The 19,668-nt window shown below is 36.3% G+C and overlaps 1 protein-coding gene across 1 annotated transcript in view; it reads right to left on the bottom strand.

Moving 5' to 3' along the window:
- The window catches only part of LOC104850012 (EGF-like and EMI domain-containing protein 1), a 543,433-nt gene that overhangs the window by 53,307 nt on the left and 470,458 nt on the right, over positions 1-19,668 (bottom strand). Inside the window, exons 9-12 of the mRNA XM_033762692.1 lie at positions 19,257-19,379; positions 16,963-17,145; positions 10,386-10,514; positions 7,066-7,200 (exon numbers count right to left, since the gene is read on the bottom strand). Of these exons, the coding sequence (XP_033618583.1) occupies positions 7,066-7,200; positions 10,386-10,514; positions 16,963-17,145; positions 19,257-19,379 (570 nt within the window). The remainder of the gene's footprint in view (positions 1-7,065; positions 7,201-10,385; positions 10,515-16,962; positions 17,146-19,256; positions 19,380-19,668) is intronic.

Genomic DNA, 19,668 nt, shown 5'->3' with positions numbered 1-19,668 from the left:
AAAAAAAAAAAAAAAACCCTAAAAAATTTTGTTTCCATTTTCTTCTTCCATTCTCTTTTATTTAATCCATTTCCCTTCCTTCTACCCTCCCCTCCCCCTCCCTTGTTCCCCTTCCCATTTGAATAAGTTCTTCCCAATGTCTACCTTAAATTTTTTTTCTTATTAACCCTTTGAGTTTCTCACACAAAAGAAACAATGTGATATTTAAACTTGTGTCTCTGACTTGTTTCACTTAAAATTATGGTCTCGATTCATTCATTTACTTTAAAATGTCTTATTTATCTTTTATGCCAGAGTAGCATCCCATTCTATATAAATACTACTTTTCTTGATCCATTTGTCTGTTGATGGATATATGAACTGTTTCCAAGATTTAGCTATCATAAATTATAGTGTTATAAACATGGGTATGCATATATCACTGTGGTAAGATGCTTTTAACTCTTCTACCTAGAAGGATAATATCTGGGTCAAATGGAGCTACTAGCTTTAGTTTTTTGAGGTATCTCCATACTGTATTCCACAGTGGTTATATCACTTTATACTTCCATGAACAATGGAGAAGGATTTTTTATTTCCCCCACAGCCTCACCAGCATTTGTTATTGGCTGATAGCAGTTCTTTCTGGAGTGAGATGGAAATCTCAGTGTTATTTTAATTTTCATTTTTTGAATGACCAGATGTTGAATATATTTTCATTTGTCATTTGTATTTCTTCATCTGAGAAGGGTCTATTTATCTCAGATGACCATTTTTGGATTGGGTCTTTAAATTTGGGGTATCTGATTTTTTTGTTTAGTTCTTTACATATTCTAAATAGTCCTTTGTTTGAGAAGTAGCTGGCAATTTTTTTCCTATTCTGTGAATTGCCTCTTCACTCTGCTGGTGGTTTCTTTTGCTTTGCAAAAGCTTTTCTCTCTCTCTCTCTCTCTCTCTCTCTCTCTCTCTCTGAGTTTATTGGTACCATTTTTTTGGTTCTTTGTGATATTTACTCTGTGATTAGGGTTTTATTCACAAAGTCTATGCCTACAGCAATGTCTTCATGAATTCTACATATTCTGCCTCCCAGCACATTGTTTCTGGTTTATTATTTTTTTTCTTTCATTGAGTTTATCAGTACTTTTTAGGTATAAAATACAGTTATATTCATCACTGGGATCTTGTACCTTTATATGATATATCTTGGTTCTTATATTTTCCCCCATACCCTTACCCTCCCTTTCCATATTTACAAAGACTTTTTTTTTCAATTTGTTTGCTTTAATATTTAGATCTTTGTCTCATCTTGCTTTTAGTTTAGTGCATGGTGAGAGACATGGGACTAGGTTTAATCTTCAGAATGTGGAAAGCCAGTTTTCCTAGCACCTTTTATTAAAGAGGTTATCTTTCATCCAGTGAAGGTGTTTGGCTCTTTCATCAAAGAGTAGCTAAGTGTGCTTGGAGTTGTTTCTGCAGCTTCTATTCTGTTCCACCGATCACTGAGTCTGTCTTTTTGCCAGTATCATGCTGCTCTTATCACAGTAGCTTTTAGTATAACTTCAAATTAGAGATTGTGATGCCCCCTGGCTCACCTTTTTTGCCCAGAATTGCTCTGAGGATTCCAGGTTTCTTCTGATTCCATATGAATTTTAGGATTCTTTTCTCTAGTTCTACAAGGAATACTACTGGTATTGAGATCAGGATTGCATTAAAACTGTATAACAGTTTTGGAAGTATGGCCATTTTCACTATATGTTTTCCTGCCTATGCAAGAACAGGAAATATCTTTCCCTTTTCTGATAACATCTTTGATCTCCTTTTTCAGCATACTATAGTTTTCAATGTAAAGGTCTTTCACTTCTTTCCTTAGATTGTTTCATAACTACTTCATTTTTTGATGCTAATGTGAAAGGTATTGTTTCCCTAATTTCTCTCTCAGTGAATTTGCTACTCATATACAGGACTGCTATTGATTTTTCCTCACTTGTTTTAAACAGCCTATCTGTATCCCTGAACAATTCAAACAATGTAAACTTTATTATTTACTTAATAATTATTCCATTAAAACTGGTTAGACAAGAGAAAATGTCACTTCACTGTGGAAATAGTATGTACCTTTTGAATATGTAAATCTTTACCTTTAAGCTTTTTTTTAAAAAAACAAATGAGTAGGTTAAGGGACAGTTGACAGCTGCTCTGGTGAACTTTTATAGTATTTTAAATGATTGTCAACAATGTCAAAATGACAGTCTGGAAATAAAAATGATATACTTATATATAGAAAAATTTTCAGGCAAAGACCTTAGCTTATCAGTTTTGTTTGAGGATTATCCTTAGGGGCTACAGCAATGTATTTCCCACAATGATCAGATGATTAGCTATGTGCTGAATACTTTCTCTCTGTTGTCTTTTATATTTGTGGCTTCTATTTCTGGTTTTAGTTTGCTGGTTTAGAAGAAGTCTTAAGCACTGTAAGCTAATTCAGAACACAATTCAGTTTACCTCTATAAAATGGGAGACAATCACAAACAGCAGACTCTTGCTAATCTGTATTAGACAAATTGGAAATAGTCATAAAAATGCCCTCATTATCACCCTGCCCACATCGCTCCAGTCTTCCAGGCCACTCTGTTTCACTGTGGATGGAGACAATAACACAGCCAGGGTTAGCGTAAGTTTAAGTAAGAATGACAACCAGCAAAGGTCATGGTAGGATAGTAAGCTCTACTGGCTCTTTGAAATAAGTTCAATTTAGTTAATCACTCTTTAGCAGTCCATAATATGCTTCTATTCTGACAAGAATAATAATTCCTGTCTAGGATTTCTTAAAGATCTTTTCACAATAAGTTTAAATTCTATACTGTAGTAAATTTGTTTCAAAAATAGCTGTAATCATACCCCCCAGCTCGCAGTTCTTCGGCAATGACATTTTGCTACTCTTCTAAATCAGGGAATGGAATCTCTGGCTCCTCCTCCCAAATACAGCTTGTCTTGTGACTTGCTTTAACCAACAGAATGTGGTGTAAGTGATAGTTTATGGTTTCCGAAGCTAGGCTTTTTGACATCTTGTGGTTTCTATTCTCATGCCGTTGGAATGCTCTCACTTGGAATACTGTCCTGAAACTGCTATGCTGTGGGGAAACCCAAGCTAACCATGTAGAATGCTATGCAGGGGAAAAGCCAGGTTCCTTGGTTGAGAGGCCAGGCAAGAATGTTCCCAGATAATCACCCTGACAAAAGAGCCATGAGATACCACATGAAAAACCCATCTTGTCAACCACAGAATCAGGGGAAATGATAAATCATCGTTTGAAACTACATAGGATTGAGGTGGCTTGTTGCACAATAGATTGTCAAAATATATGCCATAATATCAATGCCTTGTATATCAGGTAGGTGAGTAAGAGTTTATAAAGCTAATGATTTCATTGATTGTTGGTTATCCTTTCTAAATATTTCACTTAAGCAAGCAAGGCACAGGATTTTCCTGTGTAACCAGGAGCGCAGTCACAGTTGCCAGGTTTTTTGTTGCAATGACCTCCATTCACACAGGATCCACAGGAGAAGCGACATTCTGGTCCCCAGAGGCCCTCAGGGCAGGCTGGCAAAATAAGCCAGAAAGAAAAGAGCTCAGACTTGTAATGAAGCCCAAGATAGTCAAGACAGCCACAGATTTCTGCTGTTACCTAAGTGAGTTGGGGTGTGTGTGTGTGTGTGTGTGTGTGTGTGTGTGTGTGTGTGTGTGTTTGAGCTGCAAAGAAAGAAATATTCTAGTAGCCCCTGAGGATTTATAACACTTCTAAAAATATTCCCTGAAGAAATCAACATGATGCTATATCTTGTCACTTTGGAAACACAGATACAGTGGTTGGCTTTTTGCTGAAAATGTGGTTTTTCAGACAATAACAATGGAAGCAATTTTGATATGCATCTTTGGAGGCAATTGCACAGAACAAAACATGAAAATGAGATGTAATTTGTAAAAGAATCACAGGAGGGATGGTGCTCAAGAAGTTGCCCCCAAACATAAAATCCTTTCTCCCAGTCTTCACTTCTTAAAAATCTAAACCACAATAATCATGCCAGAGGTTCATAAATGGTGAGCTTTATGAAAGTGTATAATACATAAGGTGGCTAAGGAGAAATTATGGATTGCTTTATTGAATGTCTTTTGAACTAGCAAGGGACAGATGACAGGGTAGGTCTCAGGTAGAGGTTTTAGCATATATCTGATCATCAAAACCACTGCAAAGGGAAATCTGATAGAAAGCATTTCTTCAACAGTGAGAAAATGATGTAACCTTCCCAAAAGTATGGCAGTTGTAGAAAGTTACATCACACCAAGTCAGACTATGAAGAATTTTTTGTACTGGACAGAGTCACAATAACAGAACTATTGTATTTTCTGGGATGTTCATATCTGATTTGTTGATCTTTTACGCTGTATTAAGAACTTTATGTAAATTAGCTCATATTTCCATGAAAATCCTCCTATGACAACTTCATTTCCTTTTTTACATGAGGCTCTGAGAGGCCAAATGACTTACCGTAAATCACAAAGCTCATAAGTATTAAAGTCAGGATTTAAACCGAATCCTCTAGCTTCTTAAAGTGGTTTCTTAGCACTACACCCAATTTACTCAATGATAGCCAGTCAGCACCTTGAAAGTCAATTAACCTCCGTTTTGAGAACCACCAGAGTTCGATTTTTGAAGTTCATCTGACGTAGAGCTCTTTCTTATATGGCATTACATGGCATTGTTGCATACACCTCTTACGTAAACATAAGGTTCTCAGCTGAGCCACAGGATCTCCTGTACTCAAAGGTCTGCCCGAAAATGGAGTCCAAAATACCACAGGCTACATACTAAGCAACACACACCGAAGGCACTGGCTGGCTTTTTAAAGAAACACTTTTTTTTTTTCCTATTTCACAGGTTAGTTGCAGAAACCAGCTCTTCTGTTCTTCGAAGTCATTCCTCATAAGCTAAATAAGGTCTGGTGTTGATTGTGGAGAGTGCTGTTCATTAGTGCCATTGAAACAATTTGAAGTCTGTAATTAACTATTCATCTGCAATCCAGACACTGATCTGGAGTTAAGATATTTAAGGGTATGTCTAGCTCTCAGAGCACTTGGGCTCCTTCACTCTTTTAAAAAGGAGCGGGGGGGAAAAAAAATAGGCCTGATTTTCATCATGCACAACTCTTAAAAGAGCTCCTTTTGCCTTGATTTCAACTGCCAATCATAGTGAGACCATTCACCCACTCCAGTCTGATTCATAATTTCATTTTGTGGCTAGACAGAAATATCAGAATTGGACAAAGTTATCTGATTGAAAAATAATATGTTTTCCAGTGATTATGGTGACCTCTCTATTTTGCTGATTTACATATACTTTCAAGTCATTTTCTTTCACAGTGGGAATCTCAGAAGCATTTCTCAATAAAGTATATTCAGCGGCTGCTTTAAGAAAATGTTATCAGAATAAATTAAATTTACCCAGGTGTGTGGATATGGAATTATCTCCTGCTCTGATTTCTAGGGCATGACTTCTCTCGTGGGGACACTAAAAAGGGCCAACTGTAAGCTTAGAAACAACTGGCACAAGAGATGTAGTGAGTGGTGTAAGACACATCTCAGACCATGTTAGACAGATTTGCGTTGTCTCAGCCTAGTGTTTCCTCAAGCATCTCCCCCTATTTCACAGAAACTCGCCCTCTGGTTGCCTACATGTCCCACTCTGCATCAGATTTAAATGGACATCACTGCTCACAGGCTCTAGATCCATCAGCAGAGAAAAACCTAGAGTAGTCGGTCACACTACCCCTTTTCATTCAGCTCCACGAAAGTCTTGCAGATGACGAAGAGGTGAAGGAAGGAGCAGATAAAGACACATGAGTGGCAAAGACAACTTTCAGTCTCAGTGTTTGCCTCTGCACATGGCCTGAGGATGACAGCTCCCTTTCAAACCAGCTTCTTCTTATTACCAACCAGACTGCCCTTTGAATCATTGCAAAAAGTGTCATAAGTTACCATCAATTAAGATTTTATTTGTTGTCTACTTAGTATTTTGTATGAAAGAGAAAAATGTTTTGATAATTTCCCCTGAATAAAATAGGAACTAGTTATTAAGACAAAATAGATAATAATATAAGAAAAATGTCGAAGTAGTAAAAAAAGGAAACATACACATTTATAGATTGATTTAAAACAACCGTTCCTGAAAAATATCTACGTCAGGATGGTTGTAGGATACTCTAGGAAAGAAAAGTACAGATATCCTTCCCGCATGAAGTTCATATTCTAGAACGAAAGGTCAGGTAATACATATTAGACATTTAAAAGTAATTTAAGCTATGTGATATGCTAGAAGATGACAAGTACTATAGAAAAAGAAAAAGTTCAGAGAAACTTGCAACCTGCGATTTTAAATAGGTTGCTACTGATAAGATTTGATTTAAAAAATGATGTGAGACTTTCTGAAAACTTACAGGAGTACTTTGTGAGTCTACAACACAGGGACAACATTACTGACATCTTGGAACAGTTTTCCAAATTTTATGTTCAATTACATGCATATATTTATTGTTACTTATAATTAGAGTCATACTATATGTAAGCATCCCTCCATATTTTAAAATTATGTAATATCTAGGAATTTGAAAAAGGACAATACGAAAACCATATTAAAATTTTCTGTGGCTAAGTAGCTTTGAATTGCATTTATTTGATAAATTTTTAGATATATAGAGAAAAAAATCTCTAATTCTGGAAACTAGCAGTGATTTGGTTGATTAGTTCAGTTCAAAGAACTGATTGTCTACCTTTAATCTTTTTCAGACAAGATTCTTTGCTTTGTGATCTTTCCTCCTCCCTTGCTCAAGCTAGCAAGCAGAAGACAAGGTTAAATAACTTTAAATAACTTGCTCTGTCTGTGTCTCAGTTTCTTCACCTACAAATAAGGGATTAATAAAGCATACCCACCTCCTGTGGACATTAATAGTTTGACTAATTAATGACAATATGATGCTGAACAACGTCTGAGCACTATTAGAGAAGAAAGAAAAACTATCATCAGATCGTACCTTTCTGGCATCTGTTGCCTTGGTAACCATATTTGCAGGTGCAACTACCATTTTTGGCACTGCATTCCAGGGTGTTCTCCTCCACACACTGACATTCAGAAGAGCAGCCAGCTCCGTAGACCCCCTTGGGACAGCCTGCAAGCAGATTGAGGCAAAGCTGGTCACCCGAAAATCATGCTTTGTTTATTTTAAATTGTTAGTGCACAGGCATGTCATTCTGTAGGGCCTGATTATAAGGAAAACAAGGGGATCATCTGAACTGCCAAAAAAAGAAAGAAGGAAAGAAATGTCTTTCAAATCAGGCAATTCATTTGCTTTTTGGCAACTGGATGTGAACAGTGAAGCCTGAACTACTTAAAAGGCTTTGGTGCTTCCGGGAGAGAAATTGCTTCTCAGTGTGCTCCGTTGGTGCCTATAGTTAATATTCTCAAAGGACTGCTATGGCTGCCAGGTCTCATAGCCATCCTGCTGCAGGATGGAGCTGATGGACCAGCATTTATGTGAAGGCTTGCCATTGTTTTCACTCCCCTTCATTACATGGTAATCAGAAATAATTTTACATCATGCAGATAACACAAAGCTTTCATTGTGATGCAGTATTATCTTGACCATATCTTTGGCAAATAGTGTTTTCCCTCTCTTTCTTATTTTTCCCATGCCCTTGAATTTTAGGGATGGTAGCATCAGAATTTTAATTTGAAAATGTTCACCTTTGCTTTTAAGAAAACATACTCACAGAGGAATGGGGAAAAATAAGGACCAAGATAGATTACGTAAAGGTACAAATTTCCAATGATGTACTTTCCAAAATGTACTTCTGATAATTTTGTTGTCCCCCATTGTAAATGGTCTAAGGAGTTATCAAATGAAAGATACTTTCAAGTGCCCTCCAGGCCCAAAGCAATTATTTTGTGTGCCCTAATAGCCTTTGCTATAGAAAATTTCTTGCAGAAAATAAAACAAGCCATATGACTTTCTGGTGAATGGAAAGGAACATTAGTAGAGATCAGTCAAAGTGGTGGTTGTAATCATACCATGTAGGATGGCCCTTGTCCTAGTTGCCAAAGAGAGTCCAGAGTTATCTTTAAAGCAAAACAATTCTTTATTGGGCCTTTTAATACTAAAAGAGTCCAAATTGGGTAATAAATTATATGGTCCCCATGACTTTTTGGAATCCTTTCTCAACCTTGAAACCAGTCTCACAGTAGACCATCTGCCTTGATATAGTCTTCTTCCTGATCATTCTGGAATATTCTCCCTGAAATGGCTCCTTGAATTCCTAATTCTCAATACCTCAGAAAGTGCCCTTGTTTTAAAATTAGGTCTTTGCAGATATAATTGCTTAAAATGAAGTCACACTGGGATGGGATGGAATTGTAACTCAGTATATATATCGTGCCCTTGTAAGTAGGGGAAATGTTTACACAGAGACATGCATGTAGGAAGAGCACCATATGAAGATCATACAGGACATGGAACTAAGAGAAGCTAGGAGAAGTGTGGACAGATCCTTCCTTGGCCTAGTTAGAGGGAGCATGGCCTTGCTGACCCCTTGAAATTAGTCTCTAAACTGTGAAAAAATAACTTTTTGTTGCATAAGGCATTCAGTGTGTAATGCTTAGCTATGATAGCTTTAGAATAACTAAAGCAGAATTGCAAACTCAATCTTCTCAGGGCCAGCCAAGTGATATTAATAATGAAGCTTCCAGCCCAAAACTAATGGAGCCCTAAAGAATTAGAATATATATGTTCTCCTGAATATGGTCACATTCAAAATACTAATGATCTCCACCAGTACTACCATCACCGCCACCAACAAACCCGCTCGCTGGATTTTTCTCCTTACTTTCAACTCCCCAGGGCCTGTAGACTAATAAAAGTATGCTAGGCTGATATTGAAATCTTTAAAACTTCAATTTTATATATTTCTAAAAAATTACCTCTTTAAATTTTTGGCCTATGTGTTATGATTTATCCTTTCAGACCAAATATCTGATATGGTCTTATAAAATACTGGAAAGGTATAACCAAACATGCAGTATATCTTGCTATCTTTTAGGAACAGTAATAAAAATGGCACTGTATTTCTAGGCCAGTCTACTCCTCTGTTCACATTTGAGGAGGTATCTGATATTCTGGAACATAACATATGCACCTCCACTACTCACTTATCCATGCCTTGCTCCTTTCTTTTTTATTTTGTTTATCAAAGGCTAACCTTGCTTCATGATCCAATATCAGTTTTCAGTGATTCCTAGCCTCTCTTATTGGGGTATTCACAATAAATTCCCTGTTCTCCTGGGACATGCCTTTTATATACAGATAAGACCCATGGACATTCAACTAGAGCTAAACTATAAAACTCTAAAGTGTCTCATTAAGGGATGGTCATGCTACTATTGAGAGTAACCGCATGTATGTTTCCGTCTTACCAAAATTCATCATGATGATGGTATTTGGGACATTATGTTATGTGAATGGAGCCCTCCTGAGTGGGATCAATGATCTTACAATAGAATCCTCGAGCTCTTTTGCTTGTCTTCCTATATTAGGATATGGTGAAAGGCACTGTCTCTGAAGCAGAAAGTAGGAGACCCAGAACCTGCAGTGCTTTGATCTTGGACTTCTCGGCCTCCAGAATTAAATAAATTTCTGTTATTTATAAACTACTTTGCTTATGATGTTCTGTCACAGCATCCTAACAATCTAAGATGCTAAAGCTCCCTCAGGAAAGACTCTCAGAGGATTCATTCTTTCAATAGGAAGAGGAGGGATTTAGAATAGGTAGAGTAGTGGGCTGAGGTCATTTCAGGCTCATGTACCCTGCACACAGCTTCAGGTGGATAAATCCTTCAGGTGGGAGAAATCCTAAAAGATATGACAGGATGTATTTATTGACTGATCTATTGATTGATTGCTGAATGTGCTTTCTTGAATCTTTTGCAAAATGTGACTGGTTTTCAGAATACCAAATGAAGAACCCTTTTTAGAAATCTTAAGGAATAATACTGTTTTGCACTTGAGCCAGGAGACTTGTTCCGGGCCTTTGGTATTTGACTTTTGTAAAGCATCAAATGTGCTAAACAAACTATGAATAATCATTGCTCAATAATTAATAGAAATATTAACTAGAAATAATATAAACATTTGGAGAGTTTTTCATTCATCAGCATTTAGAGTCTGTAATATAAAGAGGCTAAATAAAGATGAGAACATACTCTCTACTATATATCAACATATAGGGTGGCTTCTCCCTGCTCCTTTGTCTTTCTCTGTGCTGTTATGCTTCACACAGAGAGGGATTAGTGTTTGTGACTTACGCAGATGACAGAACTTTCCACAGCGCCCAGGCTCACACACACAGGTACCATACATCCTGTGGCAATGGCCATTGTTGGCACAGTTACATTTGCTTTTGCAGTTCTTCCCAAAGGATCCTCTCAGGCCTCCTGGAGGGTGAAGAGTAAACAAGACAAATATTAACCCACATGCAAAACTTGCTGGAGCTGTTTTTATATGAAATGAGAAGCTTGAAGAAAGTGAAATGTTTCATATCTGGTTGGACTGAAGCAAGAGAGATCTCAAGTGCTCTTCTCTTCCTCTTCCCCTGTCTCATTTCTCTTCATCCTGCATGCTTCTCTTTAAGTGTCACTCCTCCAGAATGCTCTCCTGGTTTTACACACTGTCTCACTTCCACCCAGGCATTAATATTTAATTTTTAAAGCTTTTCAACTTTTGTGACCTATGTTTGTCTCAAACAAGATCGTAAGTTCTACTCGGAGAAACCAGAATCTTTTCTATTTCTTTTTAAAGGTCACATCAGATTGCCTAGCACATTTTTTGCGACCAATTAGTATTTTTAATAAATAAACAAATATTACTCGCAGGAACAAGTAACCAGGATGCCAGCAGAAACTTTCCTGGACCTCAGAACATGAAGTGAATCTGGTTTCCATCTCCCTAGTTCCACAGACTGTGATTCTTATAAACTCCCCATGATTTCTGGCAATCCCTGGAGACTGATGTCCTCATTGATTTTCTGCCTTTAACTCTTGTCTCTGAAGAAGCATTTTGTTTTTGTGTGTGTGTGCTTGGCCATCCCATGTAGGAAATGTGGTCTCTCCACTGGTTCCCATGAAAAAAATCCATGCACAGAATGCACTGGCAATTTGTGAGAGTTTCATTCATCATGTTTCTTTTCTTGATCTATCTCCTATCCTTTATTCTCTGATTTTCATATTCTTTCTTCTCTCTTCACTTTAGAGGCTTCATTTTTCGCTTTTATTATGCAGAGCAAATAAATTCTCCCCAGGTGCTGCATCCAAACCTGCATATACAATCTCAACTTTTTGTTCAATGGAAAAAAAGGGTGGGGGAAGCTTTTTTGTGTGTCAGCTTAGAGCACAGCTGGTGAGTTAAGTATCACCTATTTTGTTCATTTACACGTGGCATTAGTCAAAGCACTGTATTCTTGTAACAAGGGTTACTCTTTTGGAAAAAAAAAAACACTTTGAAAAATAAAGATGCACCTTTCACTTACATCACCTCATTAAAATCCCCAAGAAATTAAAAACTGGTCTTGTGTGACTGGCACCAGAAATCCCTACCATCTTCACAAGTTTTCCCGCAAACCCCTGGGGGACATTGGCACCGCAGGGTCAGAGGATAACAAGAGCCTCCATTCTGACAACCACAGATGTTTCCACACCCTTTCCCATTAGTCTCTGGGGGAGAAGCTGGGAAGAAAACAGGAAAGATGAACAAGTATTGTAACACACTTTTCATGTTACAGGTGGAAGGGGAAGAAAAGTTTGACTTCCTGTTAGGATGGATACCAAGTAATTAAAACATCAGTAGCTTGCAGACACAGGAAAATCTCTGGCATATTCTGAGTTTGTGTGACATAATCATTCCCAGGGGATTACTGATACTGCTATTTAAAATAATGATGACTGAAGGAACTGTTAACAAGGCTCAAATGCAAAATATACCTCATTCCTTAAACTCTAACCTTTACATTTTCAAAGCTTCCCAGACATCTTAACTGTAAACTCTAACTACCTTGATGAGAAACAAACTATCTTCTTGTTTTGAAAAACTGTAAGGAAAAACAGAAAACAAAGTCGTCTATTTTTAAACAGGAATGAATCCAGCTAAGGTTCTCTTGAGGTCTTAAAGTACTTTGCATTGTCAAAGATTGATGAAGTTAGGCAAACATCAATTTTCTCTGGTTTGTTGGAGGTTTTGGAGAAGCATTTAGTGTTTGAATAAAATATATATTGAGAAAAATATCTAGGACTTTATTTTAACTTGAGTAGAGATGTTCAGGTAATTTCAGTAATCATTTTTATTGACATTTTATCATAATAGGATAAATAATACGAAACTTTATTTATGTATCTCCTCTCTCACCTCCCTCCCCACCACTTTGAATACTAATATAGAACTTAGCTTCCTATTTACCTTTTTCTTTGTATTTAAGCCATAGGCAATTATGAAAGGCAAGGAAAAGGAACGAAGGGAGCCAAAGAGGAGAGAGGGAAGAGGAGAGGAAGAGACCAGAATGGAATATTCGTTGATGTCTACATTGTTAAATTACTTTGTTAAGTCTCTAACTCTTACAGTAAACATAGAAGAGATGATTCTAAAAAAATAATACTGGTAATCAAAGCTAAAGAATTTGAAAAGGTTTCCAGAGTTCCTAGGTTAAGGGCCATCAATGTAAGCAAGCCAACTCTTATACCAAACACTGCTCCACAAGTAGACTGAGCTATCTTAAAGCTCAAGAATGTGACCAATATTTCTTTACAAACAAATGCACAGGGCCAGGGATTTAGCTCAGTGGTTCCAGCGCCTGCCTCACAAGCACAAGGACCTGAGTTCGATTTCTGGTACCAAAAGAAAAAAAAAAAAAGAGACAAATGCACAGGTCCTGAAGAAGAAAATTTTAAAACAAACACATCCCAAACCACAAAAGGATGAGTTAGAGGACATATAACGTTCTAGTACACTCATTTGTTATGTGAAACTACTCTTACTCCCTTTCCACTAATCCTACAATAATAATTTTAAATTAAATGTCTTTAGAAAATGAAGTTCTAAAAATCTGCTATTAAAATTAAATCATATATGGTACTTTAAAATTGTTTCCTTAGTTGGAGATTGGATAAAGATACGGTTTTTCTACAAAATGGAATACTACTCAGCCATAAATAATGAGAAATTAGTCATTCGTAGGAAAACGGATGCATATTGAGGATATACTCTTAAGTGAAATAATAAGTCATGCATGTGTAAATAACGAATAGTTTCTCTAGTCGGAAAAACTATAATGGTACATAAGATCCTAATGGTATAATTGACAATATGAAATAGGAAGAAAAGGGCTAAAGGTGCAGGGGAATTGGAAAGGGTAGGGGAAAGGAAATAAGGGAAAAGAAAAAAATATGAGAAAATGAAAAAATGGAAATAAAATATTTGTAAATAGGGAAGGGAGGAGGGGGCGAAGGAAGGGAGGGATAAGGGGAAAAAATGAGAACCAAGACCTGTCATGTAAAGGTACAAGATCCCATTGATGAATGTAACTGTAGTGTATACCTAAAATGTACCAATAAACTCAATGAGAAAAAAAAATGTTTCCTTGTAATTAATTGGAGACACTCCTAAAAAGTGAAAGTAGATATTTTTATATCTAGACTGACAAAGATACTGGGCTAAGGATCTACTTTGCGGCAAAATTTAATTTCCTAATCCCTGCTGAGTATTCATTTTAAAATCTTTTTTGCTCTTTTTAAAAAGCTGGGTATTCTTAAAAATATGGGTAATATGTGGTTGATTACTAATATGTATTGCAGCTTATAAGAATTTTTAAGAATTTCATTCAATCCCCGGTACCGGGAAAAAAAAAAAGAATTTCAAAGAATTAGTGAACATTTTTATCTCTGGCTGGTTAATTTGGATTGTTTGGTTGTACTTTTTGTAAAGAGAAATAAAGAAGATAGAGAGAAAGTACAAAGAAGATACAAGCTTCTGCTCTCAGGAGCAAACTCGTGTTCCAAGGAACACACCAGCATTTAACAGATTTTCCAAAACTGAGTAAGGGGCCATGTTGTCTTTATTTTATTAGGTTCCTAACTTTTAAAATTTCTGTAGTAGGTTTTTTGGATTGGAGATGTTTTATTCTGATGTATTTGAGGTTGGTCCTTTAGTTTTATTTCTCATATTACCAGGGTAAGAATCAAGTGCTTGGAGGATGCATATTTATGAACACGACTTATTCTTGCTTTCTAATAATCACACAATAATGTTTGCTTGATTCTAATTTTATAAAACTGGATGTGTTAAGTGACAGGTCAATGTAGCTGGGAATCTTGAAACCAAGGTTTTCTTTGTTTTTGTCATATGTTCACTCAGGCAGTGTGTGCACCTCCATTGTGGAGTAATTTACAATAAATAAACATCAACAACACCAGGCCAGAGAGTTAGCAGTCTAGCAGGAGAAGCTAATCAAATATAGAGAAAGAATGACTTTAAATCCAACAGAAAGATAAATAATTGTACCCAACTGGGCTCATGATATAAAGCTTCATGTGATAAATAACAAGAGATCCTTGAAGATAACAATTTGACAAAAGGCACAAAGCTGAAAAGTATAGAGTATTAAGTGTGGTTTAGTTTCCCAGAAATAATAAAGTGGGAAAAGAGCTGTGGTTAGGTTAAAAGTCAAGAAGGATTGGTGAGAGCCTAATCTTAGATGGCTGCTGCAGAATGTCTAAGAAGTGTGCACCTTAGGGGAGGGAGGTTGGCTACTCTTAAAAGACTTGAAGCAGAAGAAAAACAAATCAGAGGAAGGCTTGAGGGAGAGCCCCCAAACCCTAACTGGTAACCCTGGCTAAGCCATGGTCTTTACTATGCAGTAACTCTTGTTTTTTATTTATATTTTATCAAATAAATTATTTGTGCTCTTTTTACTCTCATGAATGAAGTACAAAAGGAAATCTGCTTAAACCATCTTCTAAACCAATCACAAAGCCTAGGGCAAATTTTCTTATTAAAAAACCCACATCACTGGTCATTTGAGAGATGCACATGAAAACAACACTGAGATTCCACCTCACCCCACAAAGAATGGCTGCTATCAAGAGATCAAACAATAGCAAATGTTAGCAGGGTTGTGGGGAGAAAGGGACCCTTCTCTATTGTTGGTGGGAGTGCAGACTGGTGCAATCACTATGGAAATCAATATGGAGATACCTCAAAGAGCTGGGACAAGAGGTTCGATTTGACCCAGCCATCCCTCTGCTGGGTATCTTTCCAAAAGAATTAAAAGAATCATATCACAGATATATATGCACACCTATGTTTATAGTGGCATAGTTTGTAATAGATAAAACTTAGAAAGGCCCATTTGCCCATCAGTTGGAAACTGGATAAAGAAGTGGTTTTTCTATAAAATGGAATATTACTCAGCCACAAAGAATGAGAAATTAGATTCATTCATAGGAAAATGGGATATACTCCTAAGTGAAATAAATAAGTCACACATGTGTATATACCAAATAGTTTCTCTGGTGTGTTTTGTTATTATTATAATGATTTAGCCATATGTTATGGTTTAAATGCCAAGTTTGCCAAAAAAAACTCATATAGTGAGGGCTTGATCTTCAGTGTAGCAATTTTCAGAGATGGGACTTAGAGACATGTTTGGATTATGAAAACTCTTACTTCATCAGTGGATTAATCCATTATAAGATCATAATTCGATGGAATTATTAAGACATGATGGAAGTAGGAGGTGGAGCCTACTTGAAGGGAGTGGATCATGAGGGCATGACCTTAAGGACTATATCTGGTCCCTAGTCTCTTCTGTCTGACTCTTTTCACCTCTCTCTGCTTCCTGGTTGCCATGAGGTGAGCGATTTTTTCCATCTGACCTTAGGTGCGTAAGTGTGGAACGAGGGGGTCACAGGCTGAAATCTTTGAAAAGGTTAGTCCAAATAAATCCTTTCTTTATGTTTTATATGTCAGGTAATTTGTCACAGTGATGTAAATCTTAATACCATATTATAGCATCAAGATATTTCTGCTATTCTACTAAATGCCTCCTAAAGCACCCATTAAACTTTGATATTGTTAATTTCAACAAATATGGGTAGAATGAAAAGAGTTTCTGTTTTATAAAGAAAAGAAAATATAGTTGTGGAGTGGCTGCAAAAAACTGTTCTTTTTTCCTTTTTCTTCCTCCTCTTTTCTTTTTTTGACAGTCTCACCACATGGTCCAGGCCAGCCTTAAACATAGTATGTAGCCAAGGCTGCTCTTACATTTGTAATCCTTTTACCTCAGCCTCTCAAATGCTAAAAGTATAGGCATGGATCAACATGCCTAGCTCACAGTTACTTTTGATAGGGGCTGTGCTAATTTATTTTGATCTAAAATGATTTGATGCTTGAGTTCTATTTTGGGATATATAAGAAAAACTGGTCAAATTTTTAAGATATTTTCTTGGTCTACCTAAGCATAGTAAACAATTGTCTCTCTGTATTTTAAAAATCTAGAAGAAAACTATACTTTAAGGATATTTAAAGTGAATTTTAATTATATAAGAGACTTGTAGTAGAGTTTTAATAATTAGAAAAATTAAAAGCTCCCAATTCTTCTCCCTACTATGCAATTTAAATATGTATACATATAATGTGCCTTTTTACTGTGTAGAAAGAAGATAAAAAATCATAGGCTTGATATGAAACCCCAAAAACGTGATTTTTGCCCCACTTTTCTTGCAAACTTTATGTTAAAATATTTGATGGCTTTGAGTGTTGATAATGAAATTATAACAAGATATGAATTGAGTAATACTAAGGAGAGGTGGGTATAATGAGATACATTCTTTGACTCACCAACTTTGGGCAAAACAATGAGTCCTTGTAAATCTTTTTCTTCTTCTTCCTCTTCATCTTCATAAGAAGGAGTCAGAGAGGTAGCAACATAATGAAGGAAACGAGGTGGGCTCTGGATTAGAAAGCCTGGAAAGTTCGCAACTTCTAAAACTTTTTGTCCCTCTAGTTCACCATCATCTAAAGCTAAGACCACACAGAGAGAGAGAGAGAGAGAAAAAAAAGCTTAGTTTCATTGTATTGGATAGAAGAAGGAAACACAGAGGAAGGTTGAGACAGAAATGAGAGTTTGAAGTAGACAGCCAAGGCAGGGGGTAACATATGAGCATTTCAGAAGTCTCCTGTAAATGAGGGTGAGACCACGCTGGCACAAAATTGAAGCTGTGGCAGAGAGAACAAAAGAAAAAGGAAGAAAGATTTCAGTCTGTAAGGAGAAAGGGAAAGATAGGTAGCATTAAGGACTAGGAGGTCTCCACTGTTCTGAAGAACAAGACACGGTGGAAGTCCTTCGGAAGAGACGTGGTAACATTCTTCAGTGACTTTCACTGGGCAGTTTTCATGTCACTGCCAATTCTGCAGCCTTCTTTACAGGTACACTCATATGTTCCCACTATCAGACACTCAACCACATCTAGGAAAATTAGAACAATATTTGTTTTTTATGTTTCTTCTCTGACCTTTATCAACCAATAATAACAGCCTTGCTATATAGAAAGCCAGTGTAGCACCAAATTTTTTCATGTATTTCCTGTCAATTATTTATCTCTCACTTATTTCTAACCATACTGCATTCATCTACATAAGCAAGGCTTCCTGAGATCTTGCCTACGAAGTTTAGGTGAAGAGCATAAAGCAAATTCAATAGTTTTAGGCAGTGCATCATTTTTCAGCATGTTCATTCACTCTTTAATTTAAATGTGTACTGGAACACTTATTCTATGGATAGTTCTGTATAAGTACTGTGGAAAATTTAAGATATGGAAGAACTTCTAAGCCTTGACTTGCTCACATTGCTTTAGACTTTGGCCATTGCATATGTACAAGATACCAAAAGTTTAAAAATGTGGCTGAATTTCTAAGCTTAACCTTAGCTTGTGGATACCTTCTCTATTTAGATGGGTGCATGTGAGTAAGTACATTCATGCAAGACAATCATTTTTTGGCTTTGTCTGCTTGAGAACAGATGGCACATAAATTCAAAAAGTTTTTGTTGGCTCTGTTAATTGGATGGAATATCATAAATGGTAATATACTCTACTGTGCTTAGTATATATAGCTATCATAGTTATGTGTTGTGCTCTTATTTTATTTATACTGCAAGGTTGAGGAAGCTACATACATGAAAAAACTCACTTGTCACCCTAAACAGAAATCAGGCATGTTGTTTGGGGGGGTACTATTTTCTCGGAGACATTAAAGTTATGTATTTTATTTGACATTGGGGTAGATATCAATATTCTTGTCTTTGCTTTGATTTTGAGAAAAATGTAGCTCCAATTAATAATGATGATCATGAAATGAAAATTTGAAGGTGATTTTTTAAAGATAAATTTTAAGTAAGTAAATCACATCAATGACTTATGTGAGCTATTCTTAATGGTATAAACAAAATCAATTAACCACACTCATTACATTCAAACTCCCTTATATTAAATTACAAAAACCATAAGCATGAAATCATATGAAAGGCAAGTGAACTAATACTAACAATTATACTAGATGATTCATCTTTATAACTTGCTTTCATTATATTAGTATTAGATATACAAGGCACTCTGGTACAGATATTTGCTCATGAAATCATAATCCATTTGTTACTGCTTTCTAATTAAAAAAACATTGAAAATGATTTTCAGTAACCAACTATCTGATTCCAGTAAAGCTGATTAGGGATGATTCCTATGACAGAATGTTCTGACTGTCCAGAAACTCTCATTTGTATATATTATAAATGATTTTATATAATATATTAAATAGATTCTATATTAGGTTAAAGGGATTATGAACCAATAATATGATGTTAATAATAATAATAGCTACTTCCAGTAAAGTGATTTCTCTATGTCAGCCAATTATGAGGCAATTAACATTGCATTCCTATTTTACCCACTGACCTTATTACTGTATTCACTTTACCATTGAGGACCTGAAGCACACCAAAGTAGGAGCTGCCCAAGTTCATGCACTAGTAAACCTAGAGCCAAGTAGAGCAAAATCTCTTTACTCCACCCAAGAGTTTCTTCTCCATTAATTGCGCCATGACATCAGTTTTTTCCTGTTAGCACTCAGGAATTTACCATCACATCCACACCCATCAGAACTGATCACAAAGCCTTCCTGACAGCTGCATTCATATTCTCCTAAGTAGTTGATGCAGAGCTGAGCACAGCAGGCTTCTCCATTTTCACATTCATCAAGGTCTGAAGGAGAAAAGGACAATTTCTGTTACTGGCAATACAGGGATTTCATATACCTTTAGATCCTCCGAGGAGCCTTATTTCCAAATTAAAACATTCCATTTCTCAGTTCATATAGTAAAGAGATTGAACTATAACACAAAAGCAGTAAGACCCACTTTTGGTTTATATTTTCTCATGAACTTTTCTACCCATTGTTGACTGTAAAAGAATGTAAATAACCCCCAAATGCATTTTATAAGCATAGGAAAAGAGATTTGGACATTTTTCCAGTTTAGACAGTGATCTAAAT

This window comes from Fukomys damarensis, unplaced genomic scaffold, assembly GCF_012274545.1.
Source record: "Fukomys damarensis isolate Sample0158 unplaced genomic scaffold, DMR_v1.0_HiC HiC_scaffold_12, whole genome shotgun sequence".
Classification (NCBI taxonomy): Eukaryota; Metazoa; Chordata; class Mammalia; order Rodentia; family Bathyergidae; genus Fukomys; species Fukomys damarensis.
The sequence above is the reverse complement of the archived record's forward strand: the minus strand, read 5'-3'. Positions and strand labels throughout refer to the sequence as shown.